The sequence below is a fragment of the Lissotriton helveticus genome, chromosome 8 (assembly GCF_964261635.1).
Source record: "Lissotriton helveticus chromosome 8, aLisHel1.1, whole genome shotgun sequence".
In the NCBI taxonomy this organism is placed as follows: Eukaryota; Metazoa; Chordata; class Amphibia; order Caudata; family Salamandridae; genus Lissotriton; species Lissotriton helveticus.
The window spans coordinates 66,051,777-66,078,636 of record NC_136069.1 but is presented as its reverse complement, the minus strand read 5'-3'; the positions used below and the strand labels follow the sequence as shown (position 1 = coordinate 66,078,636).

The window sequence follows — 26,860 nt, the reverse complement described above, 5'->3', positions numbered from 1 at the left end:
GAACTAAGCGTTCAGCTCTCCCCAAGGCAAGCCGCGGCCGAGCCAGCAGGTCTTCCTTGTCCGGGATACAACTTAACATAAATTCAACAAAACGAGCCGCGGCAGCGCCAGCAGGACTCACGGTTCAGCTCTCCCCAAGGCAAGCCGCGGCAGCGCCAGCAGGTCTTCCTTGTCCGGATACAACTCAACCTACATTCAGCCAGGGCGACACCGGACACCTAAAACACCACAAGATGAGCCGCGGCAGCGCCAGCAGGTCTCAGTACAACTCAACATAAATTCAGCCAGGGCGACACCTGACGCCTAAAACACAACAAGATGAGCCGCGGCAGCGCCAGCAGGTCTCAGTACAACTCAACATAAATTCAGCCAGGGCGACACCTGACGCCTAAAACACAACAAGATGAGCTGCGGCAGCGCCAGCAGGTCTCAGTGTTCAGTTCTCCCCAAGGCAAGCCGCGGCAGCGCCAGCAGGTCTTCCTTGTCCGGGATACAACTCAACATAAATTCAGCCAGGGCGACACCGGACGCCTAGAACACAACAAGATGAGCCGCGGCAGCGCCAGCAGGTCTCAGTTCAACTCAACATAAATTCAGCCAGGGCGACACCTGACGCCTAAAACACAACCAGCGGGGTAAGGGAACCTGATGCATCCAACACATTCAGCGGGGTAAGGAAGGACAGGATTATCGTTGATTCAGCAAGCTCCCCATCCCAGAGAACTTACACTCCATTACTCAGCACACCTCAACATTCATCCACCCATCGTCCCCATGACTGGTAAGACAGTTTTCTACCGCCCCCGATTCCTCAACCTGACCCTTGTGGCACAGGTACCATTACTCTAGGGGAGGGACAAGGACCATACACATTTGAACACAACTACGCAGACACCACTGGATCCCACCCTCCTGGTGAATCCAGAAAACCGTATTGTACTAGGGAGATGATTTACCCTCCCAAGCTAGGGGCAACTAACTAACAGTGTACACGCACACTTTTTCCACAGAACAGACATTTAAGTAACCTTTAAAACTTTCCACAGAACAGGTATTTCTATTGATCATTAAACATTTCCACAGCACAGACATTTTTAGCAACCTGACCTGACCCCATGTGGCGCAGGTATCATTACTCCAGGGAAGGGACAGGGACCATACACATTGAACACAATTACGCTGCCACCCCTGGATCCCACCCTTCTGGTGAATCCAGAAAACACATTGCACTAGGGGGTTGATCTACCCTCCCGGGCTAGGGTCACCTAACCAGAACACATTTTTCACAGAACGGACATTTCAGTAACCTCCTAAAAACAATAATCCCCTTTCTTTGCGACCAGTTAAAATACAGAGTTTTTGTAGGGAGGCCAGTTATCGTTGTGGTACTGCGCAAACACAAATCCGGATCCCACCGCTAGCCACCAGTGTAGGAAATGGGACCCCCGGCCGGCCAGGGCTTGCGCCACAGCCAGTCAGAGACCGCCACTCCTATATAAAGTCGACCCCTGCTCGCCCTCTAGGTAACGCGGCGCGGGCAGTCGGGCCTATCTCGGAGGACATGTGTGAAGCATTTGCGCACGCACCCACCAACAGCAACATCCCAGGCCCCCCCCACAAAAGGAACTCCACACGAAGTATATATGAAAATAGTCTTTGTATTAGACAGGACACATAGGAACATACACTTTACAATGTGCTCAAGGCACGGCAGGGGTTACCAGGGAAAAGGTACAGGGCAGGGCCAAGGGACCACTGCCAGTGGTACGCATCTGATGGAACTGGCATTAGAACACATATCCCCTGGGAGCTTCCTAGAACTAGCAGTAGAACTCACTCTGACCAGGGATCACATACATGAGACATCGGGTATTCAGGGGGGAAGGGACAAGGTACATAACACAACAGAGGCCCCCATCAGCAGGGCAACACATAATTCTCAGCATCACATTGATATCAGTCCGTAGCACCCCCTAGGCCAGATGACCTTCCTGGGGCAAGGGCGCCTTAGAGTCTCGATGTCCAGGGTGGGCTGCAAGGGGCCCGGGGCAAACCTAAACGTGGCAGCGGCCCACGAAGTGCTGGGCCGCTGAGGGACTTGGACGTAGCCTTGCAGGCTCAGAGGGACAGGGGGGCAAGGGTGGAGCCTCTCGGGGCTCAGGGATTACAGCTGGAGCCTCTCGGGCTCAGGAAGACAGGGGGGCACGGGTGGAGCCTCTCGGGGCTCAGGGATTACAGCTGGAGCCTCTCGGGCTCAGGAAGACAGGGGGGCACGTGGTGGAGCCTGTCGGGGCTCAGGGCATCGTGAGAGCCTCGCTGGGCTCGGAGCAGCAGCAGGATAGGGGCGGAGTCCCTCTCGGGGGACTCGGTTTTCAATCAGAGCCTCTGGGGGTTCGAGGATCACGGGCGGAGTCCCCCTCGGGGGATTGGGGCCAAGTTGGGGCAGCGGAGTCCCACTCGGGGGACTCAGCATCATTGGGGGCCCCACGGGCCTCTACACACATTTCTGCTCGAGCCGGAGGGGAGGGGCGGCCACCGACAATGTGGCCCGACGCCCCGCCTCCCCTCCAGCAGCACTCACCGGTCTGGATGCGCCAGTCGCGGCGGCGCTGGCTCCCCCTCGCTCTCCGGGGCTCCCCCTCGCTCCTGGGGGCCCCGGGGGGGGGGAAACAGCAGTCTTCCGGCAAGCAGGGGCGCGGAGTAGGCTCCCGCCGCCCCCTTCCTCCTCGCCTCTCCCGCCAGCCGGCTCCCAAGCTCCCCGGGCCGCCGTCCAATCACAGCGCGGCCCAGGAAGACGTCAGAAGCCAAGCCCGGGCCGCCGTCCAATCACAGCGCGGCCCGGGGGCGGGCTTCACGGAGGGGTCCCGGGCCGGCGGCGGTGACTCGGGAAAATGACGAGGGCCAGGCCCCCCTCGAGATTGGGGGCCATAGCGAGGTAGGCACTCGCGGGGGAGGTAGAACCCCCAAAGAACTGGGCAACTGCCGGGTGGCACCGGCTTGGTGAAGGTAGCGCTCACAGCGCTAGTGCCACGAAGGATGCGCTCCAAAAGCGCTAACAGGACAGAATGCAGCGCTCTAAGCGCTAGGGTCAGAGGAAAGCCCTCCCAAGCGTTAGAAGCGGGAATGAGCGCCCCAAGGCGCTAGGTTAGCAGGAAAGCGCTCTCAAGCGCTAGGGCCATAGCTAGCAGAGACCCCAGGAAGCCCAGGAGCCCAGCAGATCAGGAGCAGAGCAGGGCCCAGGGAGGCACGCCCTTCCCTGAGCCCAAGCAGCAGCACGACCCAGGTAGGGTCCCCAGCAGGAAGAAGAAGAGAGCGAGAAGGGGGCCCACCCTCCTTTTATACAGGAGCTCCCTTTGTCTCCAAAAGGGGCAGGCAGGGAGAGAACCAGCTGGAACTGGTTATAAGGAATTTCTTGGTACTGGCCAGGCTAGGGACACTGGACGCACCCCCAGGGGGGTGGGGCCAGCCTGGTGGGGGAGGCCCAGCCGGCTTCAGCCAATCATGCGCCAGCACACCTACTGCACACACACACCAAGGTCTAGAAGTGGCCCTTCCCTTCTAGTCACACGCATGCCGCATACATCATCTTGTAGCATTCAACCTCACGAGTGCACACATACCAAACACGGCCAGGCACGCCCCACGCATCAGGAACTACCAGAGCCACATACATCCCCCATGCATTCCTATGGGAGGCAGGTCTCTCTCACCACACACACACTCAGAAGGGGAATCACCATCCCCCGGACACATATAATAAGCACAAAACTTCAGGGGTGGACCTGCCAGACGGGCCACGTCCAACAAATACGGAACAGGGGTTGCACATGCTGTGGAGTGCCCCAAGAGGACTTGGTCACAAAACTAGCTCACAACACACATTACAGCATACACTTTGAACCATAAAAATTGCTTGCCCAATAAACACAATTGAAAAGTTTGTAGTTCCTAGTTAGCAAACGGATAAAAGCTAAGCATAAGCAAACATACAATAAATGTGTTCACTGTCACAGTAGGGCCTAAAGAGCTCGGCTCAACAGCGAAGAGAACAGAGTTGGACCACCTGGTGACTGGGACAGTCATAGAGCTCGGCCAAATTGTAAGGTCAGAAATCCCTGCAAAGGCAAAGACTTTACTGTGGTTTCATATGGTGGCAAGGACTGTGCTGCCAGTGCCAGTGAGAAATGGCAGCCGCATGAGTGAGTAACCAGGCATGACGAAATGGCAAGCTTGCAACTTTTTAAGGAGTGAGGACCAACAAAGTAGTGGAGGACATGCTGCATCACTATATGTTGCATAACTATCTATAGCTTGTACGCATATTTGGGTGGTGTGCAAAAGATAGCCCTTTTCACACACAATTTAAGCAGTAAAAAATGTAAGCAATACCAATTTAAGCAGTAACATGTGCATTTCAAAATCAAACTTGTATGCGTGTTGAGACTATAAAACCCAACGCGCATGTTTACTTTTTGTTAGGTAGAGGAGAGGAAAAGCACAATACCTCACAGAGCTGTCGAATGCATTGTTGAATGTAGGATTTGTCATGAAGTGGTCTTGGCTCCTTGATTTTCTCAGCGCCTCCGTAAGGGCCATACTGACTAGTTCGGACAGTGCCAGTACTTGATCTGATTTGGATATTCAGCGAAAAAAGAGAAACATTGCCATTATATTTTTGCAAAAATACAGTCTCACATGCACTTCCAAATTGCTTTACATATAAAACCATGCTATGCAATTTAATTCTATGGTGGGGCGATGAAATGCAGACGTCAAAGACTGACAGAAGCATATACATGACGTTTCCAAAAACAACTGAGTGAAGAAAGATTACTGTTTAAATGTCACTCTGTTGCAACCTCTTTGGAGCATTGTTACTGCAAAAGGTGTGTGACAAAACCAAGGCAACAGCTTTGCAAATCACTTCAACTGTAGTTGATAGCTGGTAAATACTTTACATGTAACTGGGAACACCAGAACATTATACATTATCCTTAAAAGTAAAATAACTGGTTATGTTCCACAGTAGACAACATTGTGCTTTCAATGGAAATGTATAAGGGACACCAGGGCCTGCTTTTTCAGATTAATGTCCAGAGACTTCATTTTGAGCTGCACCTGTGGAGGAGTATTGGTAGACTCCTGAAATGTTATAAGACCGATACCGATCAAATTAGCAGTGTCAATTGTAAATTTAAGGCTGGACAACAGACCACATACTTCAACAAAAAAACATCAAAGACATTAGCCAAAGTCATTGATACTCCAAACGCAGTTTGATTCTTCTCTGGATCAACTAATGTTACTTTTGTTGGGATTAACAGCAATCATCAGCAAACTAGACACTTACATCCTAACCAGATAAACAACTGGTCGATGGAAATCCCAGGATGGGAAAGTTGCCTTTATCAAGACAGCACTTTGGCAGAAATCCCTAAGCAAATACTGTATCAACCAGAGCCAGTTGCCACTGGATACTTATAGTTAAGATCACTTTTACAAAGGAAAGCGATTTTTGTATGTATATAGGTCTATGGCATTTGTATTTTGTGAACCTCGCCAAAGACAGCATAAACCTGTACAGGGTCAAAGGCAAAGATCTAGTCAACAATTCATTAGAGGTATACCTGACTTGTTAGAGCTTAACCGCATCGCTGCGGCGGCTATTCCGCCGCAGCGCTAAGGGGGCGTGGCGGCCGCATGGCAGCCGCATGCTGATGACGGAACCGCTCCGTCATCAGCCGCGGTTGGGCTGTGCTCATGACGGAGCGGTTCCGTCATGGCCCCGCCCGCTCAATAGAACACGCCGCGCAGGCGCGGCGGCCGGGCCATGATGGAACCGCTCCGTCATCAGCACAGCCCAACCGCAGCTGATGACGGAGCGGTTCCGTCATCAGCATGGAAAGGGTTAAGTGAACTGCAGCATGATGTAGCTTTATTTAAAGCTTGACAAATCTACACGCCCACTCGCTATGGCGAGTCAGATTTTATCAGGGCGAGCTACATTTAACGCCTACTCACCCCTTCTGGCGAGCTGACAAACAGGTGTTCTGTTCACCAGCAAAGTGAAAGAGCATTAAATATGTCTTTAAATCTTGTTTTTATCTTGCCAATTATTCTGTGTTCAGAGACAGAGGTCAAAAGTCATTTTACAGCTACAATTACTTTTCTTTCTCTGACTGCAAAGTTCGAGGACCTTGTAAAGTCAATTGTCTGACAAACGAGCCGTACAAAAAGCGTGAAATGAAAGGCTGTAGGTTGTCATGTTTTATTCCGACCCATATTTAAATAGCTAAAAAGTGAACTGTACAATCTTTTCAAAATAAACTTCAGTAGTTATGAAAGCCCTTCTTTTGTAATTCTGTGATGATAAAAAATATTTTAATAGCATTAAAACAAATCAGAACACTTTACTTAGTGAAGTGCAAATGATAAATATGTTTGCGTAAACCCAATTTTCACAGATTGTTTACACACTATATAGTTTTTGAAGTAAAACTGCATGTCAGCGGGAACATTTTTGGCCATTTCAATAGAAAATGTGCTGTGTGTAAATGACAGTGCACCGCCACCTCATGCTTTAGTAATATATTTATTAAAAGTGAGCTTTTAAATGTGAACTGAGAAACATTCCTGTCCCTGCTCTAATGGCAATGCTATTAGTGAGTTAAGAGGCAAGTCAGGGGGGGGATGTATGACGTTACAACGCATACTTTTACATCGCATGCCTTTACAACGCGGTATTTACAACGAATACCTTTACAATGCATAGTGCTTTGGGGCGCTGGATAGTGAATAGTTTAATTTACTATTCCAACTCCAGTCCCCGTGGACACTAGGGAAGGTGTTGGACAGTAAATTAAACTTATTCCCTATCCTAGAGCGCCCTCCAGCGCAATGCATTGTAATGGTTTGCGTTGCAAAAGTTGAGTCGTAAAGGCCTTGCGTGGTAAAAGTAGCGTTGTAGAACAAGTTACTTACCTTCGGTAACGATATATCTGTAAGAAACAGTAGTTAGTATTAGATTCCTTACCTTAGAATATCCCCAGGCGTCAGTCTGGATCCGGAAACTTTTGCGTAGCAGTACCCCTGCGCGTCGGTAGGCGTCGTCTGCAGGCGTCCCCTGCGGCTCCGCGTCGTCGGCGTCGTGCGCCGTGATGACGTCGCTGGAGTATATAGACGCCGCCTCCGCGCGCTGACGTCAGTTCTTTGCACACAGCTTTTCCGCGCCAGAACACGCAGAGCCATGTGAGAACCAACACTGGTGCCATTTGAAACTAGGGCCCTGAAAGGGATGTCCTTAACCCTAGGTATCAGTTCGCAGAACGGGGAGGATGGGCGGGGCGGTAAGGAATCTAATACTAACTACTGTTTCTTACAGATATATCGTTACCGAAGGTAAGTAACTTGTTCATCTGAAAGAAACAGGTTAGTATTAGATTCCTTACCTTAGAATAGATACCCCAGCAATACCAACCCCGGTGGTGGGTCTGCGAACCAATACAACCTACACCAGAAAGTCCTGGAGGACCGAACGGCCAAAGAAGCCATCCCTCCGGACTTGACTGTCCAGGCAGTAGTGCCTCGCAAAGGTGTGCAGCGAGGCCCACGTGGCCGCCTGGCAAATGTCCTGCAAAGGGACTCCCCGGCCCAGGGCAGTAGTAGCCGCCGTGGCCCGAGTGGAATGGGCCCTCAGCCCAACAGGAGGCTCCTTCCGAGCCAAAGAGTAGCATGCTTTGATGCACAGGACGACCCACCGAGAGATGGTCCGTTTCTGTACCGCCCTTCCCTTCTTCTCACCCACGTAGCCAACAAACAGTTGGTCATCCACCCGGAACTGGCGTGTGCGATCCATATAGAATGAAAGCGCACGTTTTGGGTCCAGACGATGGAGCCGCTCTTCATCCTTTGAAGGATGCGGAGGCGGGAAGAAGGAGGGCAAGGTGATGGACTGCCCAATGTGAAAAGCAGAGACTACCTTGGGCAGGAAAGAAGGTCTAGTCCGAAGAACCACCTTATCGGGATGAACAGACAAGAAAGGAGGTTGAATAGAAAGAGCCTGGAGCTCACTCACTCTCCTGGCAGAGGTGATGGCTACCAGGAAGGCCGTCTTTAAGGTGAGAAGACGGAGAGGACAGGAATGAAGGGGCTCAAAGGGAGCGCACATCAGGAAAGTCAAAACCAGGTTCAAGTCCCACTGAGGCATCACGAACGGAGTTGGAGGATACATGTGCGTGATGCCTTTTAAGAATCTTAACACAATAGGGGACTTGAACAAAGATGGCTGATCAGGTAGCCTCAAGAAGGCGGAAAGGGCAGAAAGATAGCCCTTGATAGTGCCCAGAGCAGAGCCCTGCTGGGCAAGGGAAAGGAGGAAGAGGAGAACCTCAGACAGAGGGGCAGAAAGGGGATCCACAGCCTTCGCTGTGCACCATGCCACAAATCTGTTCCACCGGCAGGCGTATACCGACTTTGTGGAGGGACGCCTGGCTGCCAGAATGACATCACAGACTTCAGGAGGCAAGTCAAATGGCCTCAACTGTCGCCGCTCAATCTCCACGCATGGAGGTGGAGACTGGACAGGTTCGGGTGGAGGACCGTCCCCTGCTGCTGCGACAGAAGGTCCTCCTGAAGGGGCAGGCGGATCGAGGGACCGACTGTCATGCTGAGTAGCTCGGGATACCAGTACCTTCGAGCCCAGTCCGGAGCCACAAGGATAACTTGGGCCCGGTCGCGCCTGATCTTCTTCAGCACTCTGGGCAGAAGTGGTATAGGCGGAAAGGCGTACAACAGACCGCAACTCCACTCGCGCCGAAAGGCGTCGCCGAGCGAGTGCCGTCTTGGAAACTCCAACGCGCAGAACTGATGACATTGCGCGTTCTCTTCTGTGGCGAATAGATCTAACCAAGGCTCTCCCCATTGCTGAAAGAGGCCTCTCGCCACATCCGAGTTCAGACGCCATTCGTGATCCACCGAGCACCGACGGCTGAGTTCGTCCGCCCTGGCGTTCAGAGAACCTGCCAGGTGTTGAACCGTCAGAGTCACGCCCTGACGTTCCAGCCATTGCCAGAGGCGCAGAGCCTCTTGGCAAAGGGTCCACGACCCCACACCGCCCTGTTTGTTGCAGTACCACATGGCGGTGGTGTTGTCCGTGAACACCTGCACTACACTCCCGTTGACAAAGGGGAGGAATGCCTTCAGTGCTAGGCGAATCGCCCGCAGCTCCAACATGTTGATATGGAGCCGGGACTCCGCCGGAGACCAGAGGCCTCTGATCTCCGCCTCTCCCAAGTGGCCACCCCAGCCTTGGAGGGACGCGTCCGTCACAACCACGTGCTCCGGTTGGGGAAGGGAGAGGGATCTGCCCCTGACCCAATCGCGGTCTGTAAGCCACCACTGCAACTGTCTCGCAGTGCCCTCCGAGATCAGGACATGGTCGGATAGGTTGCCCTGATGCTGGGCCCACTGAAACTTCAGGTCCCACTGCAGAGCCCGCATCCGCCATCTGGCGTGATGCACCAGAAGGATGCAGGAGGCCATCAGCCCCAGAAGCCGCAGCGTCAACCTGACCGAAACCCGGGATAACGGCTGAAAGATGGGAATCAGAGCCTGAATATCCCGGACCCGCCGTTCCGGAGGATAAACCCGAAACTGCGCCGAGTCGAGAACCGCTCCGATGAAAAGGAGCTTTTGAGAGGGACACAGGTGTGATTTCGGCACATTGATGGAAAACCCCAGCTCGTGCAGGAGGTCTGCCGTCATCTGAAGGTGGTGGACGACTGTCTGGGGCGAGCCCGCCTTCAACAGCCAGTCGTCGAGGTAGGGGAAGACTGAAACCCCTAACCGGCGCAGATGAGCTGCGACCACCGCCATCACTTTCGTGAACACCCGTGGGGCGCTGGTAAGGCCGAATGGGAGCACGATAAACTGAAAGTGCTCGTGGCCTACCGTGAACCGCAGGTAACGCCGGTGGGCCGGCAGGACGGGGATGTGAAAGTACGCATCCTGCAAGTCCAACGCTACCATCCAGTCTTGTGGGTCTAGAGCAGCCAAGACCTGAGCCAAAGTCAACATCTTGAACTTCTCCTTCCGGAGGAAGCCGTTGACGTTCCGTAGATCCAAGATAGGACGCAGGCCTCCCTTGTCCTTCTTGGGTACCAGAAAGTAGTGGGAGTAGCAACCACACCCTACTTCTGGCCCAGGAACGCGCTCGATGGCCCCCTTGGCCAAGAGGGCCGTAACTTCCTCCTGCAGAAGTGTCAAGTGGTCCCCCGACACACGGTGGTTCTGCGGTGGCATGGCTGGAGGAGTGGACTCGAAGGGGAGGGCATAGCCCCTTCGGACAAGCTGCAGCACCCACCTGTCCGATGTTATCGCGCGCCAGCGGGAGTGGTGATGGCGAACCCTGCCACCCACTGGCGTCACGTGAGCCCGAAAGCTCGGACTAGGAAGGCTTGGATGCCGCAGCGGAGGGAGGCGTGGACTGACCACGACGCTGGCCTCTACCGCCACCACGGCGGAAACCACGGGCGCCACCGCGCTGGGGAGCGCTCTGCGCCGCGTGGCTGGCAGCACGTGTGGGACCTCCTCTCCCTTGGCCACGAAAGGGCCGAAACGAACCCGTCTGCTGGCGCTGGGTCTGGGTCGAGAGACCCAAGGACTTGGCCGTGACCCTGGAGTCCTTGAAGCGCTCCAGCGCGTGGTCCGCTTTGTCACCAAATAGGCGACTGCCATCAAATGGCATGTCCATAAGTGTATTTTGGACGTCTGGTGAGAAGTTGGCAGATCTCAGCCAGGCATGGCGACGAATCGCCACCGTAGTGGACATGGCCCGTCCCAGTGAGTCCGTGGTGTCCAGACCACAACGGATCGAGTACCGCGCCGCATCCCGGCCTTCAACAAAGGCCCGGGTGAGCTTGTCCCGCACTTCCTGGGGGCATTGCGGCAAACACTCCTCGACCGTATCCCACAGGGAGTGGGTGTAGCGGCCCAAGAGGCACGCGGTGTTACAAGACCGCAGTCCAGCACTCAAAGAGGAAAACACTTTTTTTCCAAATTGGTCGTACCTCTTTGATTCCCGGTCGGGCGGAGCCGACGGAAATGCGGACTGTGAAGTGGAGGCCTGGATCACCAGACTCTCCGGGGAGGGATGGGTGGACAAGAAGGCAGGGTCGTCCGCGCAGGGACGGTGACGCCTGGCAACGTTCCGGTCAACCGGCGCACCAGAGGCGGGCCTGGACCAGGTGCCCAGAAGGACATCCGTCAGGGCCTCATTAAACGGCAGCAGAGGCTCCTGGGGGCATGACTGCGGTTTAAAAACTTCTGTCAGGATATTCGGTTTGACCTTCGCGACGGGGAGCTCAAGGTGTAAGGCCTTGGCAGCCCTCATCAGGACCACCGAATAGGCAGCACCCGCCTCGGACGCCACAGGGGACGGAGAGACAAACCCAGGGTTGGGCGACTCGTCCAGGCCACTGGCATCACCCAGATCACCTACCCAGTCCACATCGTACTGGCAGGCACGGGATAGAGGGTCCTCAGACCCCTCCCAACCCTCTCCATACTCCTCCTCGTCATACCCATATTCTGGGTCGACGATATAGACATCGGGGTCAACGGGCCCCATCGGCGTCGGGTCCGGCGTCGGCCGACGCCGGTCCGGCTCCGAGTCCGGAGTCGGGGAGGAAAGGGGGGTGGCGCCGCGCGGCGTCGGTGCCGGGGACCCGACGCCGGCCGGAGCCGACGGCGGAGTCGCTGCACCACGCGGGGGCGGTACCACGGGCTGGCCCACAGGAACCGACGCCGGAGAGGCCGGGAGACCAGCCGGCGACGAACCAGAGGGAACCAGCGGCGCCGGGGCCGGAGCCACCGGCGGCGCCGGGGCAGGAGCACCCGAACCGCTCGGGCCCCCAGACGGGACCGACGGGCCCGCAGGCGCCGAAGGCCCCGCCGGAGAAGACCTCGCCCTCATAGCAATGAGGAAGGCCTCGATCTCCTCACGCGACGCGCCTTCCCCAGGGACCGACAGGTGTGGGGTAGACGGCGTCGGCGACCCATGCGGGACCGCGGGGGTGGGGTCACCCGAGCCCCCGGCCGCAGCACGCGGGCGTCGGGGGGAGTCGGGGGTGCGATGGCGACGCCCCGACTTCTTGTGCTTACCTGACGAGCCGGAGGAATGGTGGCGACTCCCGGAGCGCCCATGGCGGCTCCGCGACCGCTCCCTCGACCGCTCCCTCGACCTCCGACCGGACCGGGACCGCTCTCGACGCGGGGCCGACAACCGGAGCTCGAGAAGCTTGCGGGACCGCTCCCGCCTAGCTTTTCCAGTCAAGGCCCGACAGTCGACGCAGGACTCCACGTCGTGGTCCGCGCCCAGACACCGGAGGCAGAGTCGATGGTGGTCGGTGACCGACATCAGGCGGTCGCACTCGTCACAACTCTTGAAACCGGGCATCCTACCGGCACCGTAAAGATCAATCAGTTAACAAAAAACTTGGTCAAAAGACCGGAGTACTGCTCTTCGGATCTGCGCTAACTGGCGCGGAAAAAAAGAAGAACTGACGTCAGCGCGCGGAGGCGGCGTCTATATACTCCAGCGACGTCATCACGGCGCACGACGCCGACGACGCGGAGCCGCAGGGGACGCCTGCAGACGACGCCTACCGACGCGCAGGGGTACTGCTACGCAAAAGTTTCCGGATCCAGACTGACGCCTGGGGATATTCTAAGGTAAGGAATCTAATACTAACCTGTTTCTTTCAGATAAGGATGTTTCCCGTCAGGGGTCATGTGTACCCTGTATGTGGGCTAGATTCTTATTATGCATGGAACAATCATTTAGTCGATTAAATCAAACAGAAGAGGCTTTTTTTCTACAGCAGGGAAGCTGAACTCATATTGGAAGGTGCTCTTATCTGTGATAATGAAGAAAAAAGTGGTTTTGAAAAATTCAATATTTGCCTAGGATGATATAATGAGACCACCTTATGGATCAAGTACATTACAGTTAGGTTGAGTAGATTATTCAAGTTACTAGACCTGCAGATCTAGTAAAAGTGTTATGATTTTTCGAGGCCTGTGAATAGGTACGTCGTCAACTCTTTCCTAAATTGGGGGACTGTTGGGACAATCATGATGGATGTGCAACGTCATTCCAGATCCAGGTTCCATAGATGTAGAAGGTATGTTGCCTTGCTTTTTTTCATTTTTGCAATTTTTCAGGCTGATGGTGACTTGACTGCGGGTGTCCTGGGAGCGACCAAAAGATGTTCGATTGTCAGACAGATCGGCCAGGGGTCCTGATGCTTTTAAAGCTGGTGCATATGGCTTTGAAGATAGTGCGGACTGACAGGAGGCAAGAGGGGAATTCCATGAGGGTGCGGGTGGTCACTAACTTTCTTGATAATGTTATTGGAAACAAATAATTGTTATTGATTGTTTCCTAATAACATTTGGACTCAGAAGGCATGGAATTCCTCATCGCTATGAGTTCGCTGTGGAAGATCAAGCATCAAAGATAAATAGCCCACAAGAGAATTAATACCAGGCACTGATCAGAGAGAAATATTACTTCACGCTACTCGTTGCTCGGAGCTGTGGCAAGGTTCACCTTATTCTATGGGAAATACTCTAGATCAGCTCATAACTTAGAGGGTTTGGTCCATTTAAAAACAGCTAAGCACCCTTTCTTCTGGGAGCCAAATTTGTTCTTCATTTCAAATTGTGAGCCAGCAGCCTCACCCACTCACGTAGGGAAAGGGCTTGACTGGGGTTCAGCAAGACATGCGTACTGTGAGCAGCCCTTCATTCTGTGCGTGTTTTTGCCTTTATGTGTCACGACTCCTCACTGCTTCAATATGTATAAAAGGGCAGTAACCAACTGCAACACCATTTAATCTACTTGGATTCCTCAAGGTCCAATAGCAGAGAAAAACATTGTGTTCTGCCACTTTCACACATTCTAAATTAGAACTTCTGGTGCTTCCTTTTTAGTCAATAAATTATAGGATAATTAGCCATTTTATTCTTATTCACTTAAACCCCTGCACCTTGAAGTGAAAAGAAAAAGTGCCATTTTGACTAATATATTTAAAGTACCATTGAATAATACCCACAGCAAGCATTTGTGTTGTTCATTAGTCCGTTTTGCAATGTTCATTTTATTAGTTCACTCTGCTTGTATTAAATTTAGTACCATCAGACCGAAAACCCAAAGCAAAAGAGATTTATTAATATTTATTTGTGAAGAGTACAGTGCAAGTATTGCAACACTAGGAGATATAGTGAGCTTAATAAATCAGATTAAATGAATGTTGGGAGCTCCATTGAAGACAATGAAGTAATGGCTAATGGCTGGTATAAGTTACGTTATTTGTTTCAATCCAATGTTAATTGGGATTTTTCATGCTTAAAGGTACACTTCTGGCAAGTGTGTGCAAGTGTCATCAGGATTGTACCAGTGGCTGCAATGCCGTACATTTGTTTTTGTGCACTGCGAAATTTGGAACTTATCTGAAATTGCTGACCTTGGCTTATGCAGGTTGGGCGGCTGATTTTAGGGCCTCAATCCAGGATGGGTGATGGCGGAACAGAATCTGGATTTTAAAACCTGAAAGATGATGCCATTTTGTTTGTTGGGGGAGGAGGGTTGTTGGTATGTGGTGGCCAGGATCAGACTGGCCTAAAGGGAAATCAGGCAGTGACAAATGGGCTTGTCTGACAGGTTAGTGTGTGGACAAGATGTTTGGCTGGTTGTGGGCCTGTTTTATGGCCAGATGGTACAGTTTTTCCTGAGGATTTCCCTGATATTACCACAAGCATTGCCTGCAGCAAACACAAACCCATGCAGTTTCCCCTACCTTGAAAAATACCCATGCAGGATGTCTTTACAAGTTCATAACTGGCCTAATTTAAAATGTGAGGCATTTTTTAGCTATCTGCATTACTAACGAGGACCACTTTTATTTTGTTGCAAGATGCTCTTAAGGGATGCCAGATGCAAGAATTTAACTATTTAAATACTAGTTTTGAAGTCGCTTTCTTGTAGAAAAAGTCACATTTTCTTTAGGATAGAGAGCTGGTGCAAGGCTATCCATGGTTTTACAGCAGTGTGTTCCTTGAGGGTCAGGTTGGTGTCCAGGGTGAATGCAAGTGACTTGGCATTCGGTTCAACAACATTGAAATTCTAGAAATAAATGTCCTGACATGAATGCAAACATCTTTAAAAGATAGGGCAGACATTCACGTATAGATTGCTCGCATCAGATTAAGGTGCCCCCATACAAACACATTGAACAAGGCCATAGCGAACAGCGGGAAAACACAGACTTCAAAACAGGACATGGATTATAAATAAGCACTCTGCCCATACCTTTTTCCAAAGAGGTTAGAACTTCTCTCCGACTTGACCGAGCTGGGACGAGTTAAGCTCAACTTTGCAAAACCAGGACGTTCTTTACTGAAAGAGGGAAATAATGTTGTTATTTTTCTTTATATTATTATTAACGAAGCTTATTTTCATGCAGCATTCCAGACCACACTTTTACCATTCCTAATTGCTGTAAATAAACACACACTGTTACTACTATCCAATTTATGGGACTGGCTTTACCAACACTGGAACAATAAATGCATATTTGGCCTTGTTGGCCATGCAGATCAAAATAGTACCAGCAAAAAGGATTTCACTGAACAATCTTCCGGGTATTTACATGAGTGGAACATATTTCTGAACAAATACATAGCTCAAATTCTCATAATATATTTTTTGAAGCCATTAAGTAGCAATCAAACTCCAAACTGTAGGGCACCAATCAAGCATGTACTGAAGCCCCAAGTACAGTGGAGTGGAGAGCAGGAGACCAACAAACAGGAAAAGAATAACTTCATGGTAATTCTAGAGCTCTTAATTCTTGACGCCTCTCCTTCACAACTCGTGTGGATGCCTGCACAGCAAGCAGGGCCAGATAAAAGGTCTCAAAAAGATAGCTTCACATTAAATGTTTCTGCAAAGGGCCTCAGACAGTTTCCTTTTCTTGTACATAGTCCCATCCCCCCTTCAATCAAGGCTCACCTGTCGCAGCACAGTTCTTGTTTTTTATGTTCCGCTTTGTATAATTGGAACACAACATTTGCTAATGGAGGAAATGACTTGAGTGTGGTGCAGGAGGGATTGACAGGGATTGGGGATCAAGGAATGTGATATCAAGGTCTGGAATTTAGAATCAAGGGTTGGAAATAAAATATCGAGGATCAAGGCTACATATCTGCCCTTAGTTTTGCTCTAACTTCTCTCAACTCGCTGGGAATCTAGTCCCTTAGCACCAAATGCTTTGAGGAGAGACAAAATATGCCAGAACAGATGTGTGAACATGGGGTTCTGATGCATTACCCACCACACACACATTGCCTGCTTTTGATGCAACTTTGACTGTAGAGTACTGGGTCCCTTCTATCCAGGTTTCCCTAAACCTGATCCACAATTGTCCCGTCAGGGCCCCTGTAAGTCCCTAGTAAAAGGTACATGGGTACTGAGGGCACTGGGTCTGAAGACGGTGTCCTAGGGACCCCCCACCTAGGCCCTGCAGACTGCCACTGCAGCATGCATGGCCTGGTGCAGACAAAACAACAAAGTCAACTTGGCACACTATCTGTGTGCCACAGCAACTAGCACTGCCCAAGATATACGTACATCTCCCCTCTGGCAGGCCTTACCAACCTTAAGGCAGGATGTACTATATCACAGGTGCGGGCATATCTGCATGAGCAGATATGCCCCTACAGTGTTAGGGTTGATTCCCTAATATTTTAAGTGCCAGTGACGCCATAGAGAGTATATGGGCTGGGAACTTGACAACTCGAGTTCCGCAGCACCACGATGGCTGGAATGACCCAGGAGTGTTTTGTACCAAACAGCTCCTTGTAATAAATCCGCAGTGATCCCAGTGGGAGATTTATTAAACCATGGACCTCAGAGGTGCCACCTGAGAGTCGGCCCTGGTGTGGTCATTGAGTGGCTTTAGGTAGCCCGCCACACACAGACAGGTTTTGGACTCCTGGGTGGAGAGCCTCTGGTCCCTGGGACTAGAATCAATGCACATCCTGGGCAGAGGTGTTCCACCTCCTCCCCCAGGATGGGTTAGTACTCGAAGGGGAATCTTTCAAGGCCTGCCGCCTTTGTAATTAGGCCCCCACCCTATGTTGCTAGCAGCAGATGGAAGCCCCCGGTTTACACCCCCACTTTGGGCAGGAAATCTTTGAAAGGCTAGGAAGTATGCCCACCTTTGCAAACTCCACCCCCCAGGTGGAGGAAGCAAAGTGAAGCACACTTTTCAGTCCCCTCCATCTTGAAGATGAGGGGACTCCTCGAATCAGGGCTAGGTCTATGTCCCCTCCCACAGGAGGGTGGCAGAATAGTGGGTGTAGTCACCAATGGTAAGGTACCCATGGCTCCTACCTATTACTCCCCTAAAACGCCCCCTAAATGTAGTATTTAAGGGACTCCCGAGATCTAGAAGTTAGATCTGTGACAACCTGGAAAGAAGACAAGGTTGAGCATGGGACTTGGGCAATGAACGGCTGACGTGAACCCACGCACGTCGCCGCTGTGCTTCCGGTTTCCTTGTGGCCACGCCCATGCGTGCAACGCCGGACCCTCGCTAGGTGCTGGAGCCAGGAGTCGGAGCTTGGATGCGTACCCGCGGATGATTTTCGAAGGGGTTTGAACGAAGTGCATCTGTCGCCTTCTGGGGTTCGATGCCTGCTCGATTCCGCTGACGAGACTCTAGGACCAGCACCTGCGGCAACAAACTGGGGACGTTGGTTTTCTCCCGCGAGGTAAGGCGCGCTGGGCTCTACCCAGCTACCCAGCTCACGCTCGCACTCCCTCCTCTCTCTACGCCTGCTCATCTGCCTCTGCCGCCGCTACGCCGAACTCTGTGCCTCTCAGCTTGCTGCTGGCCTCGCTGCATATTAAAAAAAAAAAAAAAAAAAAAAAAAACTAAGCCGAGTAGGACGAACTTGACTCTGACTCCCTTGGCCACGGACCTTGCAATTCTTCGCTATCCCTCGCACTTGAGAAACCGGGCACTGGTGTAGCGGAGTTTGAGGAAAGGCTGAGTGAAGTAAGACCATTGGCAGAACCAAAGCGAAACCATTCAGCAGAACTCTCTGGTCACACCTCCATAACTTTTTAGTCGATGTGCAAGAAGCTCCTTTTGAAGAACCGCGAAATCCAGTGCATAGCCCAGAGTATCTAATATATCAGCAGCTCACGTTTGATAATCCGAATTCTCAGATGGTGGCAAGAGCAAGAGGCAAGCAGTCCAAGCCAGAGCTGGGGAGGGAGCTGCTAAAACTGCCAGTCCCGACTAGATCCCCACCAGCTGCAAAAGGAGAGGGGGAAAAAACAGAAGGAAAAATCAACAAAAGGAAGCCCTTAAACAGAAAGCAATGGAATCTGCTGAGCCATATAGAAAAAATAAATATAATGTTCTAAGAAAACAGGTCAAAGAAGATAATGACGACAATGAAGAAAACGATCTAGAGGAGGGCGAAGAGGATGAAAATGTAGAGAGCTTGACCCTATCTGAACTATCAGCAGAATTGAGCTTGCTTGCTGTTGGCGACAAAGGAGAGGAGGATGGGAAAGACAAGGGAACAAGGGCGGACCAGGCAGGTAAAGCTATGGACAAAATGGTCAAGGCTGCTAACATGCCTCCTACTATTCACCATGAGAGTCAATCTACCCCCAAGCAATATCCTCTTTTTTTAAAACCCCTTCTCCAGCAGGGGCAATTTTCGAGCACTCCTACACGTGGGGAGCTGAAACAAGGGAGTGCAAGCGGCGCTACAGAGCATGATGTCTCCAACGCTGGAGGTAAAACAACCAGCCCTACAACGCATAAGACACCGATGGCAATACCCGTAGTGGCGGCAGGTCTAGAAGATGCAGTATTATTCGCGCCAACGGTATCTACCCGGGCCTCTCCCTGCACCGCCGCCCTCCCTTCCCACCCTCCGATACAGCCGGCTACAAGCCTAAGCAACAAGCAAACCACGAAAGCTCCAAGTCAAGACCTAAGTCTAGAAGCCTCCCTGATCTCCCAGGAGGATGGTTTGCTTTCTCTCCCGAGCGCTACAAAAGCGAATACGATTGAAGCTATATTAGCGACTATCCTTCAGGAACTAAAAGATTTTAAATTCTCCCAGGCTCAGGAAATCTCACTCTTACACAGCAGGCTTACGAAGATGGAGGAGTGTCTTGGCAATATCCCCCTAAGAGTTTCTGAGGCTGAAGTCCGGATATCATCCTTAAAGGATTCTCTGACAGGAATGCAGAAAAACCTTTCAGTGATCAACAGAGAGAAATCTTAATTAGAGGAAAAGCTGCAGGACCTTGAGAATTATAATAGGAGGTCTAATCTACGACAAGTAGGCATACCAGAGGGGCTTAAAGATAAGGATGTAGTTAGATGGTCAGAGTCTCTACTGAAAAAAGCCATTCCTGAGGTCCAAGGCGACCTGACTATTACAAGGGCGCAAGGAGTCCCTGCACATAAACCTAATAACTTGAAATACCCCCGCACAATCTTGCTCAATTTCTCAGACTTTAGGGTAAAAGAAAAAATTCTTAACATCGCATTCTCTAAAAGAACTTTCAACGTGGAGGAGGTGAATAATTTTTGAATCTTTGCTGATATGTCGGCAGAATCTGCCCACAGACGCAGGAACATTGTTAAACTCATTGACTCCTTTAAGAGCAAGGGAGCTCAAGCCATGATAGTGCAGCAATCGAAACTCAAAGTCCTGGCCAAAGGGAAATTTTTTATCTTTTCGGTTTTGCATGAAGCCCAAACTTTCCTTGATGGCCTCGGGGTATAACACGTTGCTAAATCCACTATCACTCAACGGCGGGCCTATGATGCACGAGGCTCAGTCTCTCCTTGAAGGTCTTGGTCCATAAATTTGCAGCTGAGTTTTTCACTTTTTGATTGGCGGTCACATGTTGGAGACAGGAAGCATGAAAGAAGAAATACCAGAGAAGGACGGAAGTGGGACACAGGGGGTTACCGTCCACTCGGGGGGGGGGGGGGGTCGCAGGGGGAAAAAAGAGAGAGAGAGAGTTCATATTTTGAAGATCTATTGTTTCAACACAGCTATGGTACAGACAATGTCATATTTAAAAGGCTTTTCGATTTCACTATTTTGCACTTGCACTTGTCACTTTAAAGATCAAGTAATATGTTTACACTCATCTTTCCTTTGCCTTGCTGCTATTATTCAATTGCGCTGCTTATTTGCATATTTGCACAAGGTTTAGTACTATTGGTGCTGCTGTAATTGCACAATCATGACGGTTATGTTTCTATCTGCCTTTCGCATAAAAAATGTTGCTGCTGTTTTCTCCTGACAATTTGCTGTTTCTAAATACCCATGTTGCTCAATATACATCTGCACATCCAAGGGGAAGTTTGGTTTAATATCTTTTGCTGCTAGTACACATCTGTGTCACTCCTTTGCGTATTTGCACAAAGAAAGGTTTATGTATATGCTGCTTATTGCTTTTTTGCACATGCTGAGATTTAAGACTTCTGGGAATACATTGATCTACTACTGGTTGCTTTTGATAGTGCTTTTATCACTTACTACTGGTTGTTTTTTTTATAGGATGTTCTTAACACTTTTAAGGAACAAGTAGTATGCTGAAGTTTATTTCTTTCAACGCAAACGGTCTTAATAATGTTCGGAAAAAAAATGCTATTGAATGTTGGCTAATTTTTTTTATTCCAGACGTTATTTACTTACAAGAGACTCATTATAAAGTTCAGGCTGAGTCAGATAAAATTTTCAAGAGCTGGGTTGGCCACAAGATTTCGTCAATAGCTGGACTGGCGCAGAGAGGAGTTTGTATTTTAATAGGAAAACATGTAGGATTTAGTTTGGAAGGGACACTAACAGACCCTAGAGGTAGATGGGCAGTTGCATATGGTAAATTAAGAAATGCAAACATAATTTTTGCCACAATTTATGCACCTATTCTTGATGACCCTCTACCAATTTTACAGTTAAAGAATGCTATAACTGGACTTCCCGGGCCTATAATATGGGGGGGGTGATTTTAATCTTTTACAAAACCCTTTATTGGATTCTTCCAAAAAAGACCGCCGTCAAAACAAACCTCAAGTCGCTACGGCCATTCAAAGCTGTAAATTTGACCTTGATGTCATTGATCATTGGCGTGTCTCTAATCCCCTCAAACGAGAATATTCATGTTATTCGGCTAAATACAATTCCGCATCTAGATTAGATTTTTTTTTTTTACTTCCCATGTTTTAGAGCCACACTATTATGTCCATCTACCAAATGCTTTCTCTGATCACGTGGCACTCTATATGGAGGTAAAACTGGGACTACAAGATGTAAGGCCTTTAAGAAGATGGTTTTTTAATAAATCAAACCTTCTAGACCAACAATGATGTACAGAGGTTGAAGGAAATATAGAGCAGTTTTTTTTGCAGAATAGAGGTACTGCCCCATTAAACACGACCTGGGACGCATTTAAGGCCACCTTGCGAGGGATAATCACATCTAAAGAAATACCAAAGCAGAAGGCAAGAAAGGAGGAGAAAGCCAACTTACATGTCGAACTCACTGAGGCAACCCAAGAACATTATAGGGTTAGATCAACGCTCACTGGGCAAAATTTGCAGGAGGCAAAGTCCAGGATGAAGGACTTCTATTATAATTTAGGTGAAACTACTAGCAATCTCTATGCCCAAAGAATATATTAGGAGAGTGAATACACAGGGAAGCTCTTGGCCTGGCAAGCCAAAGAAAAGCAGGTCCGAAACAGGATAGATCAACTAACTGACCCTATCACTAAATTACATGCCAAGACCACCACCTCCATTGGTGAGCTGTTTTTGAAACATTATGAGGGAATTTACCAATCAACTGAAGGAGCTACATCTGACTCCATTGGGGAGTTTCTACAGCCACTTGCAATACCTAAATTAGATGATGGGAGCAAGGAATTCCTCATAGAGGACTTCACAATGATAGAATTAGATGAGGCGATTGCCTCCCTCCCTAATGGTAAGGCTAATGATGAGGATGGTCTTCCTATTTAATTTTTTAAAAGGTTTGGAGGAACCCTTCGTAAAGAACTATTGCTTTTAGTTAACCATTTACTGAAAGGAGGGTCTCCTCCGGACTCTTTTCACTCAGCGGTGGTGGTCAGCATTTTAAAACAAGCATTTGCAATGCAATAGGTCTCGCATTATTTAAGTTTGAGCTATTATTATTGTAAATGGCAATGTTTTTTGCTTTATGCTATAGTTTTCTTATGTACATAAAAAGCTATATATAAAGTATTTGTTGTTAAAATTATTTATGCAGTATTTAAATTTGTTTGCATAAAAGAATTTTTTTTGCAGTAGTTACATTTTGTTTTTATAAAAAGGGACATATAAAATATGTTGCATATTGACATATAATGATGCAGCCCACCTATGACTTATGCAGCAGCAAAATGGCGTCTTCTGCATGATTATAGCCCCTCCCCTCCACATAATTCATCACTTGCCAAATAATGTATCACTTGCCACATAATTCATCGCTTGCCACATAATTTATCACTTGCCACATAATTCATGACACATAATTTATCACTTGCCACATAATGTATCACTTGCCACATAATTCATCGCTTGCCACATAATGTATCACTGCCACATAATTCATCGCTTGCCACATAATGTATCACTTGCCACATAATTCATCGCTTGCCACATAATGTATCACTTGCCACATAATTCATCGCTTGCCACATAATGTATCACTTGCCACATAATTCATCGCTTGCCACATAATGTATCACTTGCCACATAATTCATGACACATAATTTATCACTTGCCACATAATTTATCACTAGCAAAATAATTTATCACTTGCCACATAATGTATCACTTGCCACATAATTCATCGCTTGCCACATAATTTATCACTGCAGGCACAGCCGCACAGTGCTAACACGGGAATTTAAATTGCCAAAACTAAGTCCGCGTTTGTGAGCACTGCATGCAGCAGCAGCCTGCAGTTACCGCAGCTAGTGATTAGTGAAGCAGGTCACACTGTCACAGAGGCTGCCGCATAGCTGCCAAGGTTTCAGAGTGCTGTGTGTGACATTTTCATAATTTCAGTGTAATTATGAGTGCCATTTGAAAGACTTTGAGTGACACTTTCTTGCGAGCCAAATCAAGCAATGAAGATAAGATAAAACATATAAATATCAGAAAGTACACCCGTCTGAGCAACGAGAAACTTTAATACCTTAACTGCTGCAAAGTACCAGAAATGGAACGGCACTAACATAGTGCCCTTATAATCTGAAGTGGCATTTGAGCTCCATTGCACTGACTGGTGATTGCTTGCCTATGATGCAATTTAGAGGAAGACTGCAAACAGCAGAAAACCGTCATGTAGAGATGGCAGGTAATGGAACATCCACCAAAAACTGATGGCTACAAAATCTGTCTTACCTCTCAGCACCCCCCAGTCCCGCCCCTCCTCATTCAGAGGTTGGGTACCGTACATCGGTGTGTTCGATCATGATTGTGAATTGTGGAGTAGCTCCATCGTCACTGAAGCCTAGCAGGAGTGGTGTGGGGCATCAGCTGCTAGCCTGCTACAATTTGGTATGGCATTACGTAAGAAGGCAAAACAAATCTGTTGTTTTTTTCCTGCATACACGATGCAGAACATGGTGGTGCTGGTCATGGAAAAATGATCAGTGGCTGCTGACTTTGGCACTGGGAGCCAGGTTCCAAACTCGACTAACCGGCCCAAAATATTGTGATTCTGGGAAAATAATTTAATTTCCACGTGCCAAACAGCTAATGAACTTGACCTTGTAATGAAACTGTGGCGCTAGAATAACCCTTCAATTATACCATCGGGTCACCTTCGCGCCATATAAAAAACACTGCAAAAGAAAGCACGCCCTGGGACTAACTTTCCAGTATGTGTGGAACCCTGGCTGAATAGTGGACTGAATAAGGCCCTGCCCTGCCTGAAACCTCCTTCGCACTATTTGTCTTGTGAAAAACCCGGGTGGCACAGAACGTTGGGGAACACTGAAAAATGTAAATTAAGTACTCACGTAGTTTGAGAGGTGAAGTAAAACTGCACGCAGCTTCAGGGTCAGCGATACCAGGTCCTCGACGCTCCAGTAGCTTGTCTGAATGAGGGCGTATTTAGTTTATAATTTTGAAATAGTAAGGGCGGCTGCAATAATTCGGCGGGGAGTAAATTAACAACTGAGCAACAGGCAAGGCGATAGCCCGGGTCAGTGCGAGGTGCCTGCAGCAGTATTGTGAACGGCGCCATGATTCAATTTGCGGCGCCACCAGCAAAACGGCCAGCAGTGAGGGGCGGCACCTTCCTCAAACTCCGCGCTCCAGCAGCAGGATGTGCTGCAAAGTGCAAGCACAACCTGACTGGGCCCGGCATTCTAGTCTTTGGTTCATGACGTCAGGCGTCAGAGCCGTGCCGCGGGTGAATGTTCCCGCAGCCCGGCTCGAACAGGAAGCCAGGCAACCTGTGTTGGGACGGGGGCGGGGCCGCAAAAAGACAGGAAGCAGACGGGAGCCTACCCCGCGCTCCTGTGCCCGTCAGCCGGAAGATTGCCGGAAGATTTGCCTCGTGGAGAGCCCCGCCTGCTACTAGGATGACCCGCTGCCTGCCGAAGGAGAGAGGGAAGGAGAGAGGGACACACTAAAAGAACTCGGTGAGTGGGGTGTGAGGGGGGGAGCGGACATGTGCGCGCGCGCGCGTGTGTGTCTGTCTGTGTGCCTGTGTGTGCGTGTGTGCCTGCGCGTGTGTCTGTGTGTGTGTATGTATGCATGCATGCGTGCGTGTGTAAAAAAATCCGATGACTGGTGGGGGGGGGTTGCAAAGTGAAAGTAAGCAGCGCGTGTGTATGTGCGCATGCGTGAGTGCTGTGTATGCGTGTGCCTGTGATGTGCGCATGCGTGAATGTTGGTGCGCGTGCAAGCAGCTGAATCCAGCCGGGGAGAAGCGCGTGACAGATTTTTGTCCCTCATTCCCCCGTGTCAGCTCGCTATAGTCTCCGACCCTGGACTGACGCATCCTTCGGATGCTATTCCAGGGCGAGACCTAAAAAGGAAAAGACAAGGAAAACATAAATTCTTATAGACCCATAAGTCTTTTAAATACGGACTATAACATTTTTACAACACTTTTAGCGAACCGATTGAATAAAATAGTAGGATCTCTAGTAGCCCATGATCAATGTGGTTTTATTGCAGGCAGGCATCTTGATTCAAATACCAAATTTTTATTAGAGGCACTAGATTTTTTTAAGATCAACAAGGTGAAGGCTCAAATTTGGTTTTTAGATGCAGAAAAAGCCTTCGATCTAGTGTCGTGGGATTGCCTCTTTGCTATTTTGCACAGTTTTAATTTCCCGATTGTTTTTATTTCTCTTTTAAAACAACTTTATATGAACTCCAGGGCACAAATTATTATTAATAATACTAGCATCGGGACGGGCCGGGTCACTAGAGGCACCCGCCAAGGATGCCCCCTGTCGCCAATTTTATTTGCGCTATTCATTGAACTTTTGGCAATTGCGATCAGGGATATAAGTTCCGACACTGCCCCAGTAGCTGGTATGACAAATATAAAATTATACGCAGATGACATTGCCCTCTTTTTAGATTCTAAACCAGCAAGTCAATTGAAAATTACAAAAAAAAAATCTGACTTTCAAAGACTAGGGGGTTATAAGATCAATATTAACAAAACGGAAATTATTTTAGTCAATTGCACTACAGACACTTTAATTCCAGAATTTAGGCAGATATATAATACATCCCCAAAGAGATAGCTAGGAATATTCATATCGGATAATTTGGAAGACGTGTATTCATTGAACTATTTACCTCTGTTAAAGAAGGTTGGGTCCCTTTTAGATCGCTGGAATCTAATACCCTTGTCTTTAATGGGACGGGCAGCCCTAGTGCGTATGTCGGTTCTGCCTCTTTTTAACTTTCTTTTCAGCGCCGTACCTTGTGCTATTCAGCTCTCCTTTTTTAAAACAGTAGACGCTTTGATCTCCTCTTTCCTTTGGGCAAAAGAATCTCATAGGCTTGCATTTAGCACTTTATATCTTTCATCTGCACAAGGAGGATTATCTCTTCCGAACATTAGAGAATATTATTTTGCATCTTTTGCACACCATAGTTTTAGTTTTTTTTTTTCAGAAACTCACGAGGCAGATAATTTTTTCATGAAGAGGATGTTGTCAGAATCAAAAATTATCGACCCAGTTAGAATCACGAAAGATCCAAAGAAAGTCCGATATAAATCCCTTCAGTGGATTCTGAAACAGAAATCTCAGTTCCTGAAATTCTACTCTATCCCTATAATAGGGAATACAACGAACTTAACCAACTTTAGCTTAGGAGAAGAGGGCTGTATGGATAATAATACAATAAATCTCTGGAAGGAGAACGGCTTCGTGAAAATCGAAGACTTCCTTATGGGAAACAGGTGGAAGTCCTGGGATGAAATCTATAGACAGTTACAACACTCCCACAGAATTCTAAATTGGTCTTTTCTTATGCTCATTTCAAAACTTAGAGAGCTTGACATTGGGAATCTATTTCAAAAACAAAATATCTCCACAGTCTTGAATACTCGAATACAGAAGAGGTTGAGTAGTTGGATTATAGTCCTAAAAGAAAATAATGGACAGGAATCCTCTAGTAAGATCATTGAGAGGTGGAAAAAGAGGGAAGAAATTGAAATTAGCCCGCAGCTATGGGATAAAATAAA

At 49.1% G+C, this 26,860-nt stretch overlaps 1 protein-coding gene across 1 annotated transcript in view; it reads right to left on the bottom strand.

The window, feature by feature from the left end:
- NDC80 (NDC80 kinetochore complex component) overlaps positions 1-26,860 on the bottom strand; it is a 255,954-nt gene that overhangs the window by 197,741 nt on the left and 31,353 nt on the right. The window contains exons 3-4 of the mRNA XM_078656636.1: positions 15,371-15,457; positions 4,505-4,628 (exon numbers count right to left, since the gene is read on the bottom strand). Of these exons, the coding sequence (XP_078512762.1) occupies positions 4,505-4,628; positions 15,371-15,457 (211 nt within the window). The remainder of the gene's footprint in view (positions 1-4,504; positions 4,629-15,370; positions 15,458-26,860) is intronic.